Source organism: Mytilus trossulus, chromosome 8 (assembly GCF_036588685.1).
Source record: "Mytilus trossulus isolate FHL-02 chromosome 8, PNRI_Mtr1.1.1.hap1, whole genome shotgun sequence".
In the NCBI taxonomy this organism is placed as follows: domain Eukaryota; kingdom Metazoa; phylum Mollusca; class Bivalvia; order Mytilida; family Mytilidae; genus Mytilus; species Mytilus trossulus.
In genome coordinates, this window is record NC_086380.1 from 52,542,284 (window position 1) to 52,565,513 (window position 23,230).

General features: G+C 33.3%; 2 protein-coding genes across 2 annotated transcripts in view; both read left to right on the forward strand.

Annotated features, from left to right (window-relative positions):
• LOC134727751 (ankyrin-1-like) overlaps positions 1-23,230 on the forward strand; it is a 619,083-nt gene that overhangs the window by 116,103 nt on the left and 479,750 nt on the right. The window lies entirely within an intron of this gene.
• Positions 1-23,230, forward strand: part of LOC134681482 (uncharacterized) — a 68,833-nt gene that overhangs the window by 14,224 nt on the left and 31,379 nt on the right. Inside the window, exons 4-6 of the mRNA XM_063541118.1 lie at positions 1,104-1,205; positions 16,594-16,695; positions 17,465-17,569. Of these exons, the coding sequence (XP_063397188.1) occupies positions 1,104-1,205; positions 16,594-16,695; positions 17,465-17,569 (309 nt within the window). The remainder of the gene's footprint in view (positions 1-1,103; positions 1,206-16,593; positions 16,696-17,464; positions 17,570-23,230) is intronic.

Below are 23,230 nucleotides of genomic sequence, written 5' to 3' on the forward strand. Positions count from 1 at the left end.
ATTCAGTTGCTGTTAGAACAATGGTGGTTTTATGAAGAAAAGAAAACATACAATTGGCTATTCGAGTGAGATGGAACCAAGTTTAATCAGCACAAAAATGTGTCATATGTTATGTTTATCAAAACGTTGAGTCAAACATTTACGTCATGTTAGCTATACCAATCTGTCCTTACAATTACTTACAATTCATTGAAAAAGTTAAATTGAATATTGTAAAAAGGTAAAATAAAGCTAAGACATCATTATTTTTCTGAAGCACATGAGCGTATCCCGTGCTTTTGAATTAAGTTCGTGTCGCTCAGTCTTATATTTATTTTCAAAGTGTGGTAAACGTTTTTAAGATTATCATTTTGATGTCAGTTTGTTTTCGACTTATGGTTTTGGGTCGACTCTGTCATACATTCAGGAGAACAATTTGTCATCTTTTTTTCAACTTTTGTCCTTTGTTACATAAACCCACAGAGTCCACGTATAATAACACTCTAACTTATGGGTGGAGAATAAAATGAGACAAAAAAAGCAAATCATTTTATATTTATCCTTCTCTATGTATTTGTCTATACATCTAATTATGCATATCATTGGTACAAGCACACATTTGATATTTTCATACATGTTAATATTTTTTAACGTTAATAATAACTTTTCACGAAATTTTCCTATCATAATAACTATTACAAAATCCAATTGTAAAGCAGTTTAAGTTGTAAGAAGATGGATTAGTCATTCATACAGACATATTGAATGGTTTTACACTAGTCATTTTTGGAGTTCTTTATAGCTTGCTGTTCGATGTGGTTCTAAGCTTCGTGATGAAGACCGTATTTTGACCTATAATGGTTTACTTTTTAACATTGTGACTTTGATGTTGAACTGTTTAATTGGCACTCATACCACACCTTCTTATATCTATTTAATTAATTTGTTGTTGGGGCAGTGATTGTTTTTATGAAGAAAAATAAACATTCAATTTGATATTCGAGTGAGATCAAACTAGATACCAACGAATTGTTGACAACATAACATATACCCGTAATACAATTTGAATGTTTAACAGAAGATATATTGGAAAGAACTGTAAAAATAACAACTGTTTATTACAGGATGGTAACACTGTTTTACACAAAGCTGTTTGGAGTAGAGACCTCGCAATGGTCAAATTGTTACTCAAAACATCAAGTATAGATCCCAATCAAGAGAATAAGGTATACAGGATGAAGAATAAATGGCTATGTTAATGTCACCTTTCATTGTGTCTTATGTTTTGTTTATTAAATCGTTGAGCCAATCATAAATATCTCAATCTGATTTTCATATTAGCTGTACCAATTTTTTCTATGAACTTATTATTGATTTAACAAGTGAAATTGGATATTGTAAACAGAAAAGGTAAAATAAAGCTAAATTATGTAGACACCATTAATTTTCTGAAGCACATGAGCGTATCCCTTGCTTTTGAATTAGTGTTACTAAGCCTTAAGTTCTATCCAATGTATGGTAAACGTGTACATTGTGCCATAGACGTTAGCCTGCTTTTGATTTATCGAACCTTTATTTTAACTGGAGATATGTTTCATTTATAATATGTACACTGTATGTTTTTTCTTTAGTAGCACACATATTTTTCATTTCAGTAATTATATTTTTTACATGGTAATATTCCTTTTTCCATCTTTTGAATACGTTTTCAATTTTTTTACTTATATTTGATAATTTGTAATAGCAATCTTATTTTAGACTTTTTTTTGGTTATTTATTTTACCAACTTTATTCAGTATAATTTTTTACTCGTTTTTTTTTAATTTTGATTCATTGATATATATATTCCATCCGACCTCCATGATAAATATGTTGTTGTCCCCGCAGACAAAGCCCCAAATAACATCGTTTTTGTCTGTAAAAGTCACTACATTAATTGCTTGATAAACGAATTAGGTATAGACAATTCACTTGGAAACTCAACATATACCCTCACGACACTTACCAAAGAGGAAATCCTGGATAATCAACCAAAGATGAAGAACTGGATCTTCCATCACTGTATTGGATACCTAAACTACATAAGTGTCATTACAAACAACGGTATATTGCTGGGTCTTCTAAGTGCTCCACGAAACCTCTTTCTAAATTATTAACATCTATTTTATCAGCAATCAAAGACGGGCTTCAAAGTTATTGTGAAACTGCCTATTCTAGAGGTGGCGTGAATCAGATGTGGATACTTAAAAATTCCAAAGATCTTTTAGAGTACATACAATCTAACTCTCTTTCATCTTGTAACAGTATTAAAACATTTGACTTTTCTACTCTTTACACAAGTATTCCACATTCCAAACTAAAAGACAAATTGAAAGAGTTGGTATTACTTTGCTTCATAAAAAAGAATGGCCAACGTAGATACAAGTATCTTAACTTAGGGAGGGATAAATCATACTTTGTAAAGAATCACTCTGATTCAAACAAAAAATTCTCTGAAACCGATATTATCAAGATGTTTGATTTCTTGATTGACAACATATTTGTAACGTTCGGAGGACGTGTTTTTCAACAGACTGTCGGCATCCCAATGGGAACAAACTGTGCCCCTCTACTTGCCGACTTGTTTCTTTATTATTATGAGGCTGACTTCATGCAGGAACATCTTAGGAAGAAAGATAAGAAGTTAGCAATATCCTTTAACTCTACTTTCCGCTATGTAGATGACGTTCTTTCACTTAACAATTCAAAATTTAATGACTATGTGGAACGCATCTATCCCATCGAATTGGAGATAAAGGATACTACAGATACAGTTAAGTCGGCTTCATATCTTGACTTACATCTAGAAATTGACAATGAGGGTCGGTTGAAAACAAAACTTTACGACAAAAGAGATGATTTCAGCTTTCCAATTGTGAACTTTCCATTTCTAAGTAGCAACATTCCAGCAGCACCTGCATACGGGGTATATATCTCCCAATTGATATGATATTCCCGTGCTTGCATTTCCTATCATGATTTTCTTGATAGAGGGTTACTGCGCACAAGGAAGCTATTAAACCAAGAGTTCTAAATGGTGAAGTTGAAATCATCCCTTCGTAAATTTTACGGACGCCATCACGAGTTGGTTGACCGTTATGGAATAACCGTTTCACAAATGATATCGGATATGTTCTTTACGTCGTAACTACAATCCCTTCCCTTTCATGAATGTGACCTACCGAATTAGACTATTTACCGGATTTGTAATCACATAAGCAACACGACGGGTGCCACATGTGGAGCAGGATCTGCTTACCCTTCCGGAGCACCTGAGATCACCCCTAGTTTTTGGTGGGGTTCGTGTTGTTTATTCTTTAGTTTTCTATGTTGTGTCATGTGTACTATTGTTCATTTGTTTGTCTTTTTAATTTTTAGCCATGGCGTTGTCAGTTTGTTTTAGATTTATGAGTTTGACTGTCCCTTTGGTATCTTTCGTCCCTTTTCCACTTCTTTTGATAAAAATTCCACATTATTAATCCTTTTTATCTAGAAAAGTTTGAACACTTAAATATTTATTTTGTGGGTTCATGTTTTATATTTTTATCACTGTCTGTGTGTATATTTCGTTTAACATGTGATGTAAAGCGCTTTGAGTAATATTGTTTTAGATTTACCGCTATAGAAAAATTGTAATAATAATAATAATCATAATAATTTTTTAGTTTATGTCATTTTGTTGTCAGTATGTTTTCTTTGACTTCTGGATTTTGGACGTACCGTTGGTCTCTTTGTGGGAACAATTTCATATCGTTTTTTTTTAAATTTAAATCCTCTGTTATATAAAACCACAAGCACCACCTATCATAACACACTAACGTACGGGTTACGGGTCGAATCTTTCTGATATACTAAGACATACTTATTCAAAAATCAATAAGATTTTAAAGGAATCAAAGATACTTAAAAAGCAATTGTTCAGAGAACCATTGATGGTCTTTCCACCAGTAATGATTTTTTTTATATGAAAATATGAACATTTGGTTTTAAATGTCAATTTCAGCGTCAAATGACAACTTATTTTATGCTGATTCCAAAAATATAAGGTTTCTATACAATAAGATATAAATAAGGGAGATAATTTTTTACTTCCGGTTCAAAATATGTTACTTCCGGTACTGTCTGATAGTTTACTTGACGCTGATTCCAAAAATATATGGTTTTACATACTTTTACAATAATTTATTACAAAAATAGCTACTTCTGGTTTACAAAAGGTCACTTCCGGTTAGCTTTTTCAACGTAATACTGCTTGCAACTTAATGCTAAAAGTCTAATAGCTTTAACATGAACACATATGAGGTAAAAGCAAAGGTCAAAATCTAGAATGTTAAATTAACATATGACCTTGAGCTCAATTTCAAGGTCATGAACCAAGGACCTCAAATCAAAAGACTCTAGGTCTTTACTTTATATTGTTAATGAGTTATATTACCATACGACTGATAAAAGATATAAAAGACTGATATAAAAGGGGAAAAACTCGCAGCAAATGTCTACGTACCCTTTCAACTAAAATTTATGTGTAACTACATGTCGCGACTAACAATTATGTGAAAATATTTTGTCGATATCTTATAAGATTTCTGAAAATAAGAGATAAAAAGCCAAAATCAAAAATTTAGTCATGACCTTGACCTTTGACCTTGACCTCATTTTCATTTTTTTGGACCAAGGACCTCAAAACAAAATACCCTAGGCCTCTAACACTTATGGTTTTCCAGTTAAAAATGCATATCACTTATATCAAATATAAAAGGGGAAATAACTCTCCTATGGAGTTTCCGGATAGCTTCGGTCAAAATAAATCGAATCATCCTGAAGATATAACAAGCAATCTGGTTAAATAAATTTGTTGGTTTCTTATACGGTTGCGAATATTAAGCGATCACAAGTGTTCGTGGAGATAACTCTTACATTGAAAAGATTTTGGTTACGCGGTGTCAGTTACAAAAGCGTAATAACTGTTCGATATCATATACCATATGTCTAAGCGACATCTTGCGAAACAAAAAAACTGCGAAGGAAAAAAAACTTGGCGGAAGAAAAAATAATAATAATAATAACAATTAAAAACCAATTGTTCAACTAATGAGTATCTATTTTGATATGAAAATATTAAAATTCAGTTGAAAATGTAAGTTCCTATGGCTTAATGATGTATAAATATGAATTTCAAGCAAAGGTCAAAATCTAGAACGTCCAATTAACCTATGACCTTGACTATATTTTAAGGTCATAAACCAAGGATTCCAAATCAAAAGACCATAGGTCTGTATTATGTATGGTTCATGAGTAATATCCCTTTACGCATAATTCTAAATATAAAAGGGGCAAAAACTCCCATTTATTGTCTACACACCCTTCCAATCAAAATTTATAAGTTACGACATGTCGCAACTAACAATTTAGTAAAAATAATTTGTCAAAATCTTATAAAGGTAATGAAAAAGAGTGAAAATAAGCCAAAATCAAAATTTAGAATTTGACCTTGACCTTTGACCTTGACCTAATTTTAATTTTTTTTGGACAAAGGACCTCAAATCAAAAGATCCTTGGTCTCTAGCACTTATGGTTTACAAGATAGAAATGCATATCACTTATATCAAATGCATAAGGGGAAATAACTCTCATATGGAGCGTTCATATCACTTCGGTCAAAATAGGACAAATCATGCGAAGGATATAACGAGCAATTTTGTAAAATAAATTTGTCATAATATTTTACGGTTGCGAAGGAGTTGCGCTAACAAGGAAAACAGTGTTTGGGGAGATAACTCCCACAAAGAAAAGTATTCGTTTACGCAGGGTAAATTTCAAAAGCGCATAAACTGTTCAATATCATATACCAAATATCTAAGCGACATATTGCGAAACAAATGTTTATCGCAAGAACAAAATTAGGCGGAAGAAAAAAAAAAATAATCAGAAGAAAAACAATAGGTCTTTCCACAGAAAAGTGGAAAGACCTAATAATCAGAAGAAATCCAATAGGTCTTTCCACGGAAAGGTGGAAAGACCTAATTAATTAAAAAAGAGTCATTTTCTAATTTAAAGCTTTATTTTGTAAAAAGATACACAGTTCATTTAACAACTGAAGATATGATGTTATAGTAGTGAGATCCTTCTTTGGGCAATGCTGACACCCTGAGGTGTGTTCTTTGACAAGTAAACAACTGAAATTATGCATTATCAGACTTATATACCGTCAAAAAAAAAAGATTTGTAACATTTAGCATCCTATTTTACCGACCCTTACGCCCTACGGCTCATTTAGATGTGAAATAAAACTCCCTTATTAGTCTAGATATAAACCTTAAAAAAATTATTATCCATATACAATAAAACAATACTTCCGGAACTGCATGAAAAAAGAAACAAATTAATTGTTACCATCCGATAACGGTGTATGACAAATACAAGACACATTGTAACATGTGTAAGTAATTTATTGTTCCGACTTAGATTATGGAAAAGGGAGTGGGTATGTTTCTTTGTGAGTTACGTGAATTTTATTCAATAGAATATAAAGATATCTTTTTATAGAGTAAAAGGTATACATACATTTAGAACTGACACGAAGACGAATATAAATACATTTAGGTCACAGTATGATTTCCTATTCAGTGTGTTTCGTCCTGAACTTGCATGCAATATTTGCCACTGAACGTTAAGCAAGCAACCAACAATCAATCAACCTGGCTTTAATTTATGAAAGTCTAGATTAAAATGCATCTCACATATATGATAATGTTTCTGTAATGTAGCGATAAATAAACAACATTTCACGTTATATGTGTTTATGAAATTAAAATGCGGGCAAAGACGATTTCTTTTACACTGATCATCGATTGAACTTTAAATAAGAAATTCCCAAATCGGCAACAACAAACTGTCAGTCGAATATAATTTTGAAGTAAATAATAGATTGCATTTGTATCTAGTAAAGTAATGACCCCAAACAGGTCATTATTTTATGCCTTGAAGCATATTTTATTGAAACATGGTATCGTCCAGATTGATTCTAAAAAAGAATAACCTCGGAATGAAACTAACTCCATATAGGTATATTAGACAATTAAAATATAAAAGAGTCTGAGTTGAAAACTACGTTCAAACCTATGATTGCGTTGGATCAAAACCAATTTTTTTATACGTGTGCATGTAAAACAAATTTCGTTGTAAAAGTCTACATACAGCACAAACAAAATTTTCCAAAAGACCAAAAAAGTGAAAAAAGTATATTTTAACAAAACGCATTTGACTAACAGGTCGAACAACTGATGTTCTTTAACCCTGGTGACTGCCATTGGCGATTGCCAAATAAAATTGATCACAAGATGTAACAAAACGGGTCTTAATATAAATTTACATTTGTAAAACTAAACAGAACTTGTGGCCACGATGTTATGCCACAAACATAAGGTGTCAATATTTGTTTTTGTACACCGGATCCGGATTTCGACAATAAATGTCTCTTGAGTGATGTTAGGGATCGAAACGGTATTTGGAAGGCCATATAAAATGTACCCTCATTTTTAGATAGACTCTTGAATTTTAAGAGTCAGTTTAGGATGAACGGATCATATAAACCGGAGGGAAACTATGATACAAGCCCAAACGAAAAAGAAAATAAACGAGTCTAAAATTGATTTTCCTTTAAGTTCAGTATTTTTGTGATTTCACCTTTTGAAAACTACGTTCAAACCTATGATTGCGTTGGATAAAGACCGCAATTTTTATACGTGTGCATGTAAAACAAATTTCGTTGTAGAAGGGTCTAAATACAGCACAAACAACATTTTCCAAAAGACCAAAAAAGTGAAAAAAGTATATTTAAACAAAACGCATTTGACTAACAGGTCGAACAACTGATATTCTTTAACCCTGCTGACTGCCATTGGCGATTGCCAAATTAAATTGATCACAAGATGTAACAAAATGGGTCTTAATATAAATTTACATTTGTAAAACTAAACAGAACTTGTGGCCACGATGTTATGCCACAAATATAAGGTGTCAATATTTGTTTTTGTACACCGGATCCGGATTTCGACAATAAATGTCTCTTCAGTGATGTTAGGGATCGAAACGGTATTTGGAAGGCCATATAAAATGTACCCTCATTTTTAGATAGGCTCTTGAATTTTAAGAGTCAGTTTAGGATGAACGGATCATATAAACCGGAGGGAAACTATGATACAAGCCCAAACGAAAAAGAAAATAAACGAGTCTAAAATTGATTTTTCTTTAAGTTCAGTATTTTTGTGCTTTCACCTTTTGAAAACTACGTTCAAACCTATGATTGCGTTGGATAAAGACCGCAATTTTTATACGTGTGCATGTAAAACAAATTTCGTTGTAGAAGGGTCTAAATACAGCACAAACAACATTTTCCAAAAGACCAAAAAAGTGAAAAAAGTATATTTAAACAAAACGCATTTGACTAACAGGTCGAACAACTGATGTTCTTTAACCCTGCTGACTGCCATTGGCGATTGCCAAATTAAATTGATCACAAGATGTAACAAAATGGGTCTTAATATAAATTTACATTTGTAAAACTAAACAGAACTTGTGGCCACGATGTTATGCCACAAATATAAGGTGTCAATATTTGTTTTTGTACACCGGATCCGGATTTCGACAATAAATGTCTCTTCAGTGATGTTAGGGATCGAAACGGTATTTGGAAGGCCATATAAAATGTACCCTCATTTTTAGATAGGCTCTTGAATTTTAAGAGTCAGTTTAGGATGAACGGATCATATAAATAAAGGCAACAGTAGTATACCGCTGTTCAAATCTCATAAATCCATGGACAAAAAACAAAATCGGGGCAACAAACCAAAACTGAGGGAAACGCATTAAATATAAGAGGAGAACAACGACACAACACCGAAACGCAACAGCACACAGAAACGGACCAAGCAACAGACAAAACACCACAAGAATAACAAATATAACATCAAAACCGGAGGGAAACTATGATACAAGCCCAAACGAAAAAAAATAAACGAGTCTAAAATTGATTTTCCTCTAAGTTCAGTATTTTTGTGATTTTACTTTTTGAAAATAAATTTTGAATATAAATTTACATTTGTAAAACTAAACAGAACTTGTGGCCACGATGTTATGCCACAAATATAAGGTGTCAATATTTGTTTTTGTACACCGGATCCGGATTTCGACAATAAATGTCTCTTCAGTGATGTTAGGGATCGAAACGGTATTTGGAAGGCCATATAAAATGTACCCTCATTTTTAGATAGACTCTTGAATTTTAAGAGTCAGTTTAGGATGAACGGATCATATAAACCGGAGGGAAACTATGATACAAGCCCAAACGAAAAAAAATAAACGAATCTAAAATTGATTTTCCTCTAAGTTCAGTATTTTTGTGATTTTACTTTTTGAAAACTACGTTCAAACCTATGATTGCGTTGGATAAAGACCGCAATTTTTATACGTGTGCATGTAAAACAAATTTCGTTGTAGAAGGGTCTAAATACAGCACAAACAACATTTTTCAAAAGACCAAAAAAGTGAAAAAAAATATATTTAAACAAAACGCATTTGACTAACAGGTCGAACAACTGATGTTCTTTAGCCCTGCTGACTGCCATTGGCGATTGCCAAATAAAATTGATCACAAGATGTAACAAAATGGGTCTTAATATAAATTTACATTTGTAAAACTAGACAGAACTTGTGGCCACGATGTTATGCCACAAATATAAGGTGTCAATATTTGTTTTTGTACACCGGATCCGGATTTCGACAATAAATGTCTCTTCAGTGATGTTAGGGATCGAAACGGTATTTGGAAGGCCATATAAAATGTACCCTCATTTTTAGATAGACTCTTGAATTTTAAGAGTCAGTTTAGGATGAACGGATCATAAAAACCGGAGGGAAACTATGATACAAGCCCAAACGAAAAAAAAATAACGAGTCTAAAATTGATTTTCATCTAAGTTCAGTATTTTTGTGATTTTACTTTTTGAAAACTACATTCAAACCTATGATTGCGTTGGATAAAGACCGCAATTTTTTTACGTGTGCATGTAAAACAAATTTCGTTGTAGAAGGGTCTAAATACATCACAAACAACATTTTTCAAAAGACCAAAAAAGTGAAAAAAATTGTATTTAAACAAAACGCATTTGACTAACAGGTCGAACAACTGATGTTCTTTAGCCCTGCTGACTGCCATTGGCGATTGCCAAATAAAATTGATCACAAGATGTAAAAAAGTGGGTCTTAATATAAATTTACATTTGTAAAACTAAACAGAACTTGTGGCCACGATGTTATGCCATGCACAAATATAAGGTGTCAATATTTGTTTTTGTACACCGGATCCGGATTTCGACAATAAATATCTCTTCAGTGATGTTAGGGATCGAAACGGTATTTGGAAGGCCATATAAAATGTACCCTCATTTTTAGATAGGCTCTTGAATTTTAAGAGTCAGTTTAGGATGAACGGATCATATAAACCGGAGGGAAACTATGATATAAGCCCAAACGAAAAAAAAATAAACGAGTCTAAAATTGATTTTCCTCTAAGTTCAGTATTTTTGTGATTTTACTTTTTGAAAACTACGTTCAAACCTATGATTGCGTCGGATAAAGACCGCAATTTTTATACGTGTGCATGTAAAACAAATTTCGTTGTAGAAGGGTCTAAATACAGCACAAACAACATTTTCCAAAAGACCAAAAAAATGAAAAAAGTATATTTAAACAAAACGCATTTGACTAACAGGTCGAACAACTGATGTTCTTTAACCCTGCTGACTGCCATTGGCGATTGCCAAATAAAATTGATCACAAGATGTAACAAAATGGGTCTTAATATAAATTTACATTTGTAAAACTAAACAGAACTTGTGGCCACGATGTTATGCTACAAATATAAGGTGTCAATATTTGTTTTTGTACACCAGATCCGGATTTCGACAATAAATGTTTCTTCAGTGATGTTAGGGATCGAAACGGTATTTGGAAGGCCATAGAAAATGTACCCTCATTTTTAGATACTCTTGAATTTTAAGAGTCAGTTTAGGATGAACGGATCATATAAACCGGAGGGAAACTATGATACAAGCCCAAACGAAAAAAAATAAACGAGTCTAAAATTGATTTTCCTCTAAGTATAGTATTTTTGTGATTTTATTTTTTAAAACTACGTTCAAACCTATGATTGCGTCGGATAAAGACCGCAATTTTTATACGTGTGCATGTAAAACAAATTTCGTTGTAGAAGGGTCTAAAAACAGCACGAACAACATTTTCCAAAAGACAAAAAAAATGAAAATGATATATTTAAACAAAACGCATTTGACTAACAGGTCGAACAACTGATGTTCTTTAACCCTGCTGACTGCCATTGGCGATTGCCAAATTAAATTGACCACAAGATGTAACAAAATGGGTCTTAATATAAATTTACATTTGTAAAACTAAACAGAACTTGTGGCCACGATGTTATGTCACAAACATAAGGTGTCAATATTTGTTTTTGTACACCGGATCCGGATTTCGACAATAAATGTCTCTTCAGTGATGTTAGGGATCGAAACGGTATTTGGAAGGCCATATAAAATGTACCTTCATTTTAAGATAGACTCTTGAATTTTAAGAGTCAGTTGAGGATGAACGGATCATATAAACCGGAGGGAAACTATGATACAAGCCCAAACGAAAAAAAAAAACGAGTCTAAAATTGATTTTCCTCTAAGTTCAGTATTTTTGTGATTTCACCTTTTGAAAACTACGTTCAAACCTATGATTGCGTTGGATAAAGACCGCAATTTTCATACGTGTGCATGTAAAACAAATTTCGTTGTAGAAGGGTCTAAATACAGCACAAACAACATTTTCCAAAAGACCAAAAAAGTGAAAAAAGTATATTTAAACAAAACGCATTTGACTAACAGGTCGAACAACTGATGTTCTTTAACCCTGCTGACTGCCATTGGCGATTGCCAAATAAAATTGATCACAAGATGTAACAAAATGGGTCTTAATATAAATTTACATTTGTAAAACTAAACAGAACTTGTGGCCACGATGTTATGCCACAAACATAAGGTGTCAATATTTGTTTTTGTACACCAGATCCGGATTTCGACAATAAATGTCTCTTCAGTGATGTTAGGGATCGAAATGGTATTTGGAAGGCCATATAAAATGTACCCTCAGTTTTAGATATTTTTTGAATTTTAAGAGTCAGTATTGGATGAACGGATCATATAAACAGGAGGAAAAATATGATACAAGCCCAAACGAAAAAATATAAACGAGTCTTAATTGAAAACTACGTTCAAACCTATGATTGCGTTGGATAAAAGAAATACAATATATATGCCATGGTGTATAATAAACTGTTTATTAAATTCAAAGGTAAAGATGTCTTTTTACTTTGTATTATATAAAACAACATATGTTAATCTACTAACATTTTCAAAGTTCAATACGTGTTTGTTTATATGCCTTTACTTATATGTAAAGAATGTCAATGCCTCTGAATTTATTTTAGAACTTAAAGGATTAAAATTTAGTCACCACATCTTCATACCACAACTTTTTTTTATACATACAAAAAATCATGAACGCTCAATATAAAGTACATGCAGGACAAAGCAATCTGTCTTTGTAATTTGGATGTTGACAATTGCAACAAATATATAACATTAACACGCGTATGGCGTATACATTTCAGACATTATGAAAAAAGTAAAACCACAAAAATACTGAACTCCGAGGAAAGTTCAAAACGGAAAGTCCCTAATTAAATGGCTAAATCAAATGATAAAACGCATCGAACAAATGGACAAAACACGTCATTGATGTCTTAGCAAAACAATAATGAGCCATGGTCTCTAAAAGTTCCTAGAAACGTATCACGTATCACCAATAATAGAGGATGGACTTGGGTGTTGACATTGTCTTTTATGTAATTACTTTGGAGTTTTCCGTTTATTTGTATTCTTACTATTATGTTCTTGTAATATGACTCCTGACATGACTATGAATATGTTGATACGGATTTTGTGTTGTATATTTTGTGGCTTTCCTGAGTGTGCTGAATCTAGAGGGCTGACTCGACGCATGACATTTGCATAGTGAAACTTGATTTTTGTTCTTCGTATTTCTATTTTACGATTGTTGTGTGTTGACGTACTTGCTAGTTGTACATGTTAGTTTGTCATGATCTAAAATATATAGTTGATATAATATATGTATACTATTTATGCAACTGGATCCAAGTTATTGTCACATCAAACAATTTTGATTGTTTTGATTGATCAAGCAACATTATCAATATAATTGAACTATATTTAATAGTCATATAATGTGGGGGTTGAGTGAGCTATGAACCACATTAACGCCAACACTTTCTTTAAAAATTGCCTATACCAAGTCAAGAATATGTCAGTTCCTGTCAGGTCTTCCCATTAGTTTTGTCAGTTTTTACAGATGTTACCGTTGAGTTCCTCGTTAGTACATTATTGTAACTAACAATCATAAAGCATGAATTCATGGACATTAATGATCTCAATTATCTTTATTGGTTTTTGCAAAATACTGCATATTTACAATACTCCATGGAACAATTCATTCAGACATAGGTCTGTATTTGTTTGTAATGTCTGTTAATGGTATAGGCTAGTAGATATATTGTTTCTATTAGCACTGCTTTATGGAACAATTCATTCAGACATAGGTCTGTATTTGTTTGTTTATGTCTGGTAATGGTATAGGCTGGTGGATATATGTTGCCTATTAACAATACTCCATAGAACAATTCATTCAGACATAGGTCTGTATTTGTTTGTTAATGTCCGGTAATGGTATATGTTAGTGGATAGATGGTGCCTGTTTATAATACTCCATAGAACAGTTCATTCAGACATAGGTCTGTATTTGTTTGATATGTCTGGTAATGGTATAGGTTGGTGGATATATGGTGCCTGTTTATAATACTCCATAGAACAATTCATTCAGACATAGGTCTGTATTTGTTTGTTAATGTCCGGTAATGGTATATGTTAGTGGATAGATGGTGCCTGTTTATAATACTCCATAGAACAGTTCATTCAGACATAGGTCTGTATTTGTTTGATATGTCTGGTAATGGTATAGGCTAGTAGATATATTATTCCTATTAACAATACTCCATCTAACAATTCATTCAGACATAGTTCTGTATTTGTTTGTTATATCTGATAATGGTATAGGCTAGTAGATATCTTGTTTCTATCAACAATACTCCATGGAACAATTCATTCAGACATAGGTCTGTATTTGTTTGTTTATGTCTGGTAATGGTATAGGCTGGTTGATATATGTTGCCTATTTACAATACTCCATAGAACAATTCATTTAGACTTAGGTCTGTATTTGTTTGTTAATGTACGGTAATGGTATAGATTAGTGGATAGATGGTGCCTGTTTATAATACTCCATAGAACAGTTCATTCAGACATAGGTCTGTATTTGTTTGTTCATGTCTGCTAATGGTATAGGTTGGTGAATATATGGTGCCTGTTTTACAATGCTCCATGGAACAATTCATTCAGACATATGTCTGTATTTGTTTGTTATGTCTGGCAATGGTATAGGTTTGTGGATATATGGTGTCTTTTTACAATGCTCCATGGAACAGTTCATTTAGACATAGGTCTGTTTTTGTTTGTTATGTCTGGTAATGGTATAGGCTAGTAGATATATTGTTCCTATTAACCATTCCCCACGGAACAATTCATGCAGACAAAGGTCTGTATGTGTTTGTTATGTCTAATAATGCTATAGGCTAGTAGATATATTGTTCCTACTGACAATGCTCCATGGAACAATTCATTCAGACATAGGTCTGCATTTGATTGTTATGTCTGGTAATGGTATTGTTCTATGGATATATTGTTCCTATTAACAATACTCCATGGAACAATTCATTCAGACATATGTCTGTATTTGTTGGTTATGTCTAGTAATGGTATAGGTTTGTGGATATATGGTGTCTTTTTACAATGCTCCATGGAACAGTTCATTTAGACATAGGTCTGTATTTGTTTGTTATGTCTGGTAATGGTATAGGCTAGTAGATATATTGTTCCTATTAACCATTCCCCACGGAACAATTCATGCAGACAAAGGTCTGTATGTGTTTGTTATGTCTAATAATGCTATAGGCTAGTAGATATATTGTTCCTACTGACAATGCTCCATGGAACAATTTATTCAGACATAGGTCTGCATTTGATTGTTATGTCTGGTAATGGTATTGTTCTATGGATATATTGTTCCTATAAACAATACTCCATGGAACAATTCATTCAGACATATGTCTGTATTTGATTGTTATGTCTGGTAATGGTATAGGCTAGTAGATATATTGTTCCTATTAACAATACTCCATGAAACAATTCATTTTGGCATATGTCTGTATTTGTTTGTTATGTCTGGTAATGGTATAGGCTAGTAGATATATTGTTCCTATTAACAATACTCCATGGAACAATTCATTCAGACATAGGTCTGCATTTGATTGTTATGTCTGGTAATGGTATAGGTTGGTGGATATATTGTTCCTATTAACAATACTCCATGGAACAATTCATTCAGACATATGTCTGTATTTGATTGTTATGTCTGGTAATGGTATAGGTTGGTGGATATATTGTTCCTTTTAACAATACTCCATGAAACAATTCATTTTGACATATGTCTGTATTGGTTTGTTATGTCTGGTAATGGTATAGGCTAGTAGATATATTGTTCCTATTAACAAAACGCCATGGAACAATTCATGCAGACAAAGGTCTGTATTTGTTTGGCATATCTGGTAATGGTAAAGGTTGTCGGATATTATATTGTTCCTATTTTTACGTATTTGGTTTAATCAATACGTTACACATCTGCGGTTATTAAATAGTTTCTATTTCAGTTTTTTTACAATGTTGGTGGAGGAACTGAATCCTTATGCACAGGTTGATTTTAAATACAACTCATAAACTTTCCTTTGCCGACGAAGTTCGCGATGGCGTTAACTTGTGCAATAACTAAGACACTCAAAAAAAAGTTCTGTCGAAAATACCTCCTGACTTTAAAGATCAGTCTGTACCAATCATGTCTTCTACCTATACCAAACCAATAGCAACCCAAATGTCGAATTACAAACACGTTATCCAAAATTTCAATCTTGACAACAAATCTAAACCTCCTGATTGCACCTGTGCTAGTTCGCAATTCACATAAAATTCGGCTGGCAACGTTATTACCGTTGACCCCAACCTTGTCAATAACACTTACCTGCGAAATGAGTTATCCAAAGGGGATGACGATGGGGTTCACAAACAGAACAAACTACTTTCTGTTTTAAATGGGATTCGAATACACAGTTTATTAACAGTCTCAACAAATATGCGATTAAGAAAAACTATTTTGAAATTCATCATTCTCGAATTGTTGGGCAATGTTTTTTTGTACTTTAATCATTTGTATGACATAGTTTGTATTACACGTCTTTATGATAATACGAACATTGTAAACCTTTCATTTCAGTTTGGTAACACTCCCTTAAACGCAGCTGCTGAAGGTGGAGTCATCAACATTGTTAAATTCTTATTAGAAAGAGCAGATATAGATCCGAATAAAGAAAATAAAGTATGTGATTACGTCCTTTACAGGACAGTCCAACTTTGTAAAATCTTTCATCAAACCAAATAAGAATAAAACTGAAAATGTTTTATAGAAAAATAAATTAGTTTAGTAGTACAATTGCTAAATCGTTTGAGACATCCAATAAAAAGAAAGAAAAATGATATTTTAATTACACATATCATAATACATATTACAAAAAGTAAATTTGATATTATTGCTTACGAAAAAACTTTCAACTCCGTCACAAAAGACGTAAATGTAAGCGGCTTGTCTGTTTCAGTTATATAATTTTGACAACTTGAACTATTTCTTGTCCTATTTCGATTGCCTTTATTGTAACATCTTTCTTGAAATCTGCCCGTTATGATACCAACTGTTATACTACAAGTGCGAAACAACTAACAATGATATTGTTGTGTATTTGTTTTTTTGAGTAAGACGCCACGTACAATAATGACCATACCAAGGCGATCAGGTTTTTTGTTGGTAGAGGATGGGAAAATAAACACACAAAACAACCGAGCTTCTGGGAAAAAAAGGCAACCGTTGTCAATGAAAACTGGATACGATTACACATCACCATGGAAATGTACTATGCACACAAGTAATTTATATAAACAGTTTTAACCAAATTGCGATAAGCAAAAAAGATTGAAATTCATTGACTTCCCGAAATAATGACAACTGCATTTTTGTACTTTTATCATGTGTATGAATTTTTTTTGTTAGCTTCCATATCATGCTATGAACAGTACAAGATTTTTTATTTTAGTTAAATGGTAATACTCCCTTACACTCAGCTGCTAGTTGTGGAAATCTTGACATAGTTGAATTGTTATTAGAAAGAGCAGATATAGATCCAAACGGTGAAAATAAGGTACGAGTTGACGTTTTTCTTTCATACTTGTAAAACATTGTTGAATCTTTCATCAAAATCAATTTAGAAAAAATGTTGCTTATAAATTCTATATACATCTCTTCAAAATACCTAAATTTTCAGAATTCACAAAGCTTTACGTCATCAAAAGTAAAATCACAAAAATACTGAACTATGAGGAAAATCAATTTGGAAAGTCCATAATCACATGGCAAAATCAAAAACAAAACACATCAACATCGAATGGACAAGAACTTGATATTTCGGACTTGGTACATACATTTTCGAATGTAGAAAATGGTGGATTAAACCTGGTTTTATAGCGCTAACCATCTCACGTTGATGACATTCGAAAAACCAAAACACACTTCAACCCAAATAATTTTGATTTTATAGGAATCAAAGACAGTCAATCTATTAAGCTTCGTTTTCTTAGTTTCGGTTTATTTTGCATTCCAATTGCACAGATAATTAAGACATGGGTTTATCATTCATTAACGTATGTATATACAACAACTACTTATCTGATAAAGTGTGGAAATGGGAAAACTCGATGACTGTAGATGTAGTACTGTGAATTCATTATTATTCGTTGGATACCAATGTTCGTGGAATTCGTTGGTACAGTTAAACCACGAAATTAAATGTTCAACGAATGATGAATTTTCTATTGCTTTGTATGCAGACATCAGCAAAACCACGAAATTAAATATCCACGAATTTGCAAGTTTTCCTTAATCCACGAAAATTGGTACCCACGAAAATAAAAGAATCCACAGTATTATTGTAAAAAAAAGATGCACACAGTTAATTAAGTTCACTACCAACTGAAGATATGATTCCGATTATGATATATTGCATGATATATAATCAAATGTGTTTTAAACCCGAAGAAAAAAAATGTTTTTCTTTGTTTCATATCAAACAACATAGATCAATCATCTGTGTTTTTATGATTGATGAGTCTGATTAAAAGAAAATTATTTTTTTTCTAAATAAAAAGCTCACTGCTTAAAATGATGCATTTAATAAGAAATTAAATGCATAGTTTATGCATATCAAATTTCAAATTGAAATAAATTATATGCATTGCACTGAAAAAAAATCGAATTTAACTAGAATTTAAACTGAATTCAATTGAATAAATTTCCAAAACTTTGAAGTAAGACAAAAAAAAAAAACTTAAATAAATTTCAAGGTTAATTGTAAACTATTTATAAAAAAAATCCATATTTTTTTATTTATAACTTATGTTAATCAGGACTTCCATTAAATTTAATACGATTTAAGGTAAATATAAGTCTTTTTTATCCGAAGTATCTAAAAAAATAATCATGGAAATAAAAAATTAAGAAAAAGATGGAAGTTTTGCTCTCTTAGTGTTTTTTTTCTTTGGGGGAAAATACTTTTACTTTAACTAAAAAATCTGGTTTGAAAATGTATAATTATAAGAAAATTTAAATACAAAAGGACATTCAATGAATATAATTATGAAGCCTTGAAGCAAATCATGGATCTTTCAACTTTTCTTATCCATATTTACAAAGTTAAAAACTTAAAAGGAATAGATTGCTTCTTAGTTTAATACTAGTAGAATAACCTTTGTGGTTTGGAATTTACAAATATAAAATATGTCAGTCATATTGTAGACTGTAAAGATAAAACTACAGTTACTGTAATCTAAATATTATAAGTCATTCATGTTCAAAGTTCAATACTAGTTTGCTAAACATGCGTTTGCTTATATGTAACGAAAGTGTAAAAAATTAAGACATACAAAAAACTATGAACGTTTGAAATAAACTGCACAGGACAAGGATATCTCTCTGCGTGATTTTGATTTGGGCAATTGGAACAGATATATCATATTTACCCGCGTATGGCGTATGAATTTCTTAACAAATACGATTTTCAGACTTTTTAAAATGTTTTTGGTGTCTCAGCAAAACGTTAATGAGCCATATTGTCAAAAGGTTAATGTAAACGTACCCCGATCTTACAGGCAATAATTTAGTGTCAACCTGACAAATCATACAGGATGGTCTTGAGGTTTTGGTTTCAGGTGCTGAAGTTGTGTATCATTGTATTACTTTTGCCGTTTTACTTTTATTTGTATTCTTACTATTAAATCCCTTATGGTTCTGACGTGACTATGTATATGTCTAACGAGCATCGTGGTTTTGGCTTTGTGGTTTTCCTAATTCTGCTTGATCTAGAGGGTTGACTCTTAGGCATGACCTTTGTGTAGCGTCATGTGTCTCTCGTATTTATAATTTACTTAAATCATACTGTATCGGGAACTTGTTGTGTATTGACGTCATTGCTAGTTGTAACTGTTCATTTGTCATGATCTGAAACAAAAACCCAGTTTTATTGTAAATATATATATATATATATAGATAGTATGGGTTCGAATCCCGGCGAGGGAAGAACCAAAAATTTGCGAAAGCAAATTTACAGATCTAACATTGTTGGGTTGATGTTTAGACGAGTTGTATATACATTATGTACACAGCCATGTATCACCATCATTGATGGCGATCCGATGGATACATCTGTTGTAGGGTTGTCACTGACTCAGACGTACTTATGAATATAATTATTTTCTGTGACTGTATCTTACATTAATTTGTAGGATCCTTTACTATAGATAATTTAGCTGATCTGTAACAATAACATCTTCATGCCTTATATATCATGTACTGTAGTACGCCGCTAGATTAAAACTGACGTGGAAAGGTAACATATGGCCACCGAAAGCTCTTTTTATGAGAGCCCAGGTGGTCGTGTGGTCTAGCGGGACGGCTGCAGTGCAGGCGATTTGGTGTCACGATATCACAGTAGCATGGGTTCGAATCCCGGCGAGGGAAGAACCAAAAATTTGCGAAAGCAAATTTACAGATCTAACATTGTTGGGTTGATGTTTAGACGAGTTGTATATACATTATGTACACAGCCATGTATCACCATCATTGATGGCGATCCGATGGATACATCTGTTGTAGGGTTGTCACTGACTCAGACGTACTTATGAATATAATTATTTTCTGTGACTGTATCTTACATTAATTTGTAGGATCCTTTACTATAGATAATTTAGCTGATCTGTAACAATAACATCTTCATGCCTTATATATCATGTACTGTAGTACGCCGCTAGATTAAAACTGACGTGGAAAGGTAACATATGGCCACCGAAAGCTCTTTTTATGAGAGCCCAGGTGGTCGTGTGGTCTAGCGGGACGGCTGCAGTGCAGGCGATTTGGTGTCACGATATCACAGTAGCATGGGTTCGAATCCCGGCGAGGGAAGAACCAAAAATTTGCGAAAGCAAATTTACAGATCTAACATTGTTGGGTTGATGTTTAGACGAGTTGTATATACATTATGTACACAGCCATGTATCACCATCATTGATGGCGATCCGATGGATACATCTGTTGTAGGGTTGTCACTGACTCAGACGTACTTATGAATATAATTATTTTCTGTGACTGTATCTTACATTAATTTGTAGGATCCTTTACTATAGATAATTTAGCTGATCTGTAACAATAACATCTTCATGCCTTATATATCATGTACTGTAGTACGCCGCTAGATTAAAACTGACGTGGAAAGGTAACATATGGCCACCGAAAGCTCTTTTTATGAGAGCCCAGGTGGTCGTGTGGTCTAGCGGGACGGCTGCAGTGCAGGCGATTTGGTGTCACGATATCACAGTAGCATGGGTTCGAATAACGGCGAGGGAAGAACCAAAAATTTGCGAAAGCAAATTTACAGATCTAACATTGTTGGGTTGATGTTTAGACGAGTTGTATATACATTATGTACACAGCCATGTATCACCATCATTGATGGCGATCCGATGGATACATCTGTTGTAGGGTTGTCACTGACTCAGACGTACTTATGAATATAATTATTTTCTGTGACTGTATCTTACATTAATTTGTAGGATCCTTTACTATAGATAATTTAGCTGATCTGTAACAATAACATCTTCATGCCTTATATATCATGTACTGTAGTACGCCGCTAGATTAAAACTGACGTGGAAAGGTAACATATGGCCACCGAAAGCTCTTTTTATGAGAGCCCAGGTGGTCGTGTGGTCTAGCGGGACGGCTGCAGTGCAGGCGATTTGGTGTCACGATATCACAGTAGCATGGGTTCGAATCCCGGCGAGGGAAGAACCAAAAATTTGCGAAAGCAAATTTACAGATCTAACATTGTTGGGTTGATGTTTAGACGAGTTGTATATACATTATGTACACAGCCATGTATCACCATCATTGATGGCGATCCGATGGATACATCTGTTGTAGGGTTGTCACTGACTCAGACGTACTTATGAATATAATTATTTTCTGTGACTGTATCTTACATTAATTTGTAGGATCCTTTACTATAGATAATTTAGCTGATCTGTAACAATAACATCTTCATGCCTTATATATCATGTACTGTAGTACGCCGCTAGATTAAAACTGACGTGGAAAGGTAACATATGGCCACCGAAAGCTCTTTTTATGAGAGCCCAGGTGGTCGTGTGGTCTAGCGGGACGGCTGCAGTGCAGGCGATTTGGTGTCACGATATCACAGTAGCATGGGTTCGAATCCCGGCGAGGGAAGAACCAAAAATTTGCGAAAGCAAATTTACAGATCTAACATTGTTGGGTTGATGTTTAGACGAGTTGTATATACATTATGTACACAGCCATGTATCACCATCATTGATGGCGATCCGATGGATACATCTGTTGTAGGGTTGTCACTGACTCAGACGTACTTATGAATATAATTATTTTCTGTGACTGTATCTTACATTAATTTGTAGGATCCTTTACTATAGATAATTTAGCTGATCTGTAACAATAACATCTTCATGCCTTATATATCATGTACTGTAGTACGCCGCTAGATTAAAACTGACGTGGAAAGGTAACATATGGCCACCGAAAGCTCTTTTTATGAGAGCCCAGGTGGTCGTGTGGTCTAGCGGGACGGCTGCAGTGCAGGCGATTTGGTGTCACGATATCACAGTAGCATGGGTTCGAATCCCGGCGAGGGAAGAACCAAAAATTTGCGAAAGCAAATTTACAGATCTAACATTGTTGGGTTGATGTTTAGACGAGTTGTATATACATTATGTACACAGCCATGTATCACCATCATTGATGGCGATCCGATGGATACATCTGTTGTAGGGTTGTCACTGACTCAGACGTACTTATGAATATAATTATTTTCTGTGACTGTATCTTACATTAATTTGTAGGATCCTTTACTATAGATAATTTAGCTGATCTGTAACAATAACATCTTCATGCCTTATATATCATGTACTGTAGTACGCCGCTAGATTAAAACTGACGTGGAAAGGTAACATATGGCCACCGAAAGCTCTTTTTATGAGAGCCCAGGTGGTCGTGTGGTCTAGCGGGACGGCTGCAGTGCAGGCGATTTGGTGTCACGATATCACAGTAGCATGGGTTCGAATCCCGGCGAGGGAAGAACCAAAAATTTGCGAAAGCAAATTTACAGATCTAACATTGTTGGGTTGATGTTTAGACGAGTTGTATATACATTATGTACACAGCCATGTATCACCATCATTGATGGCGATCCGATGGATACATCTGTTGTAGGGTTGTCACT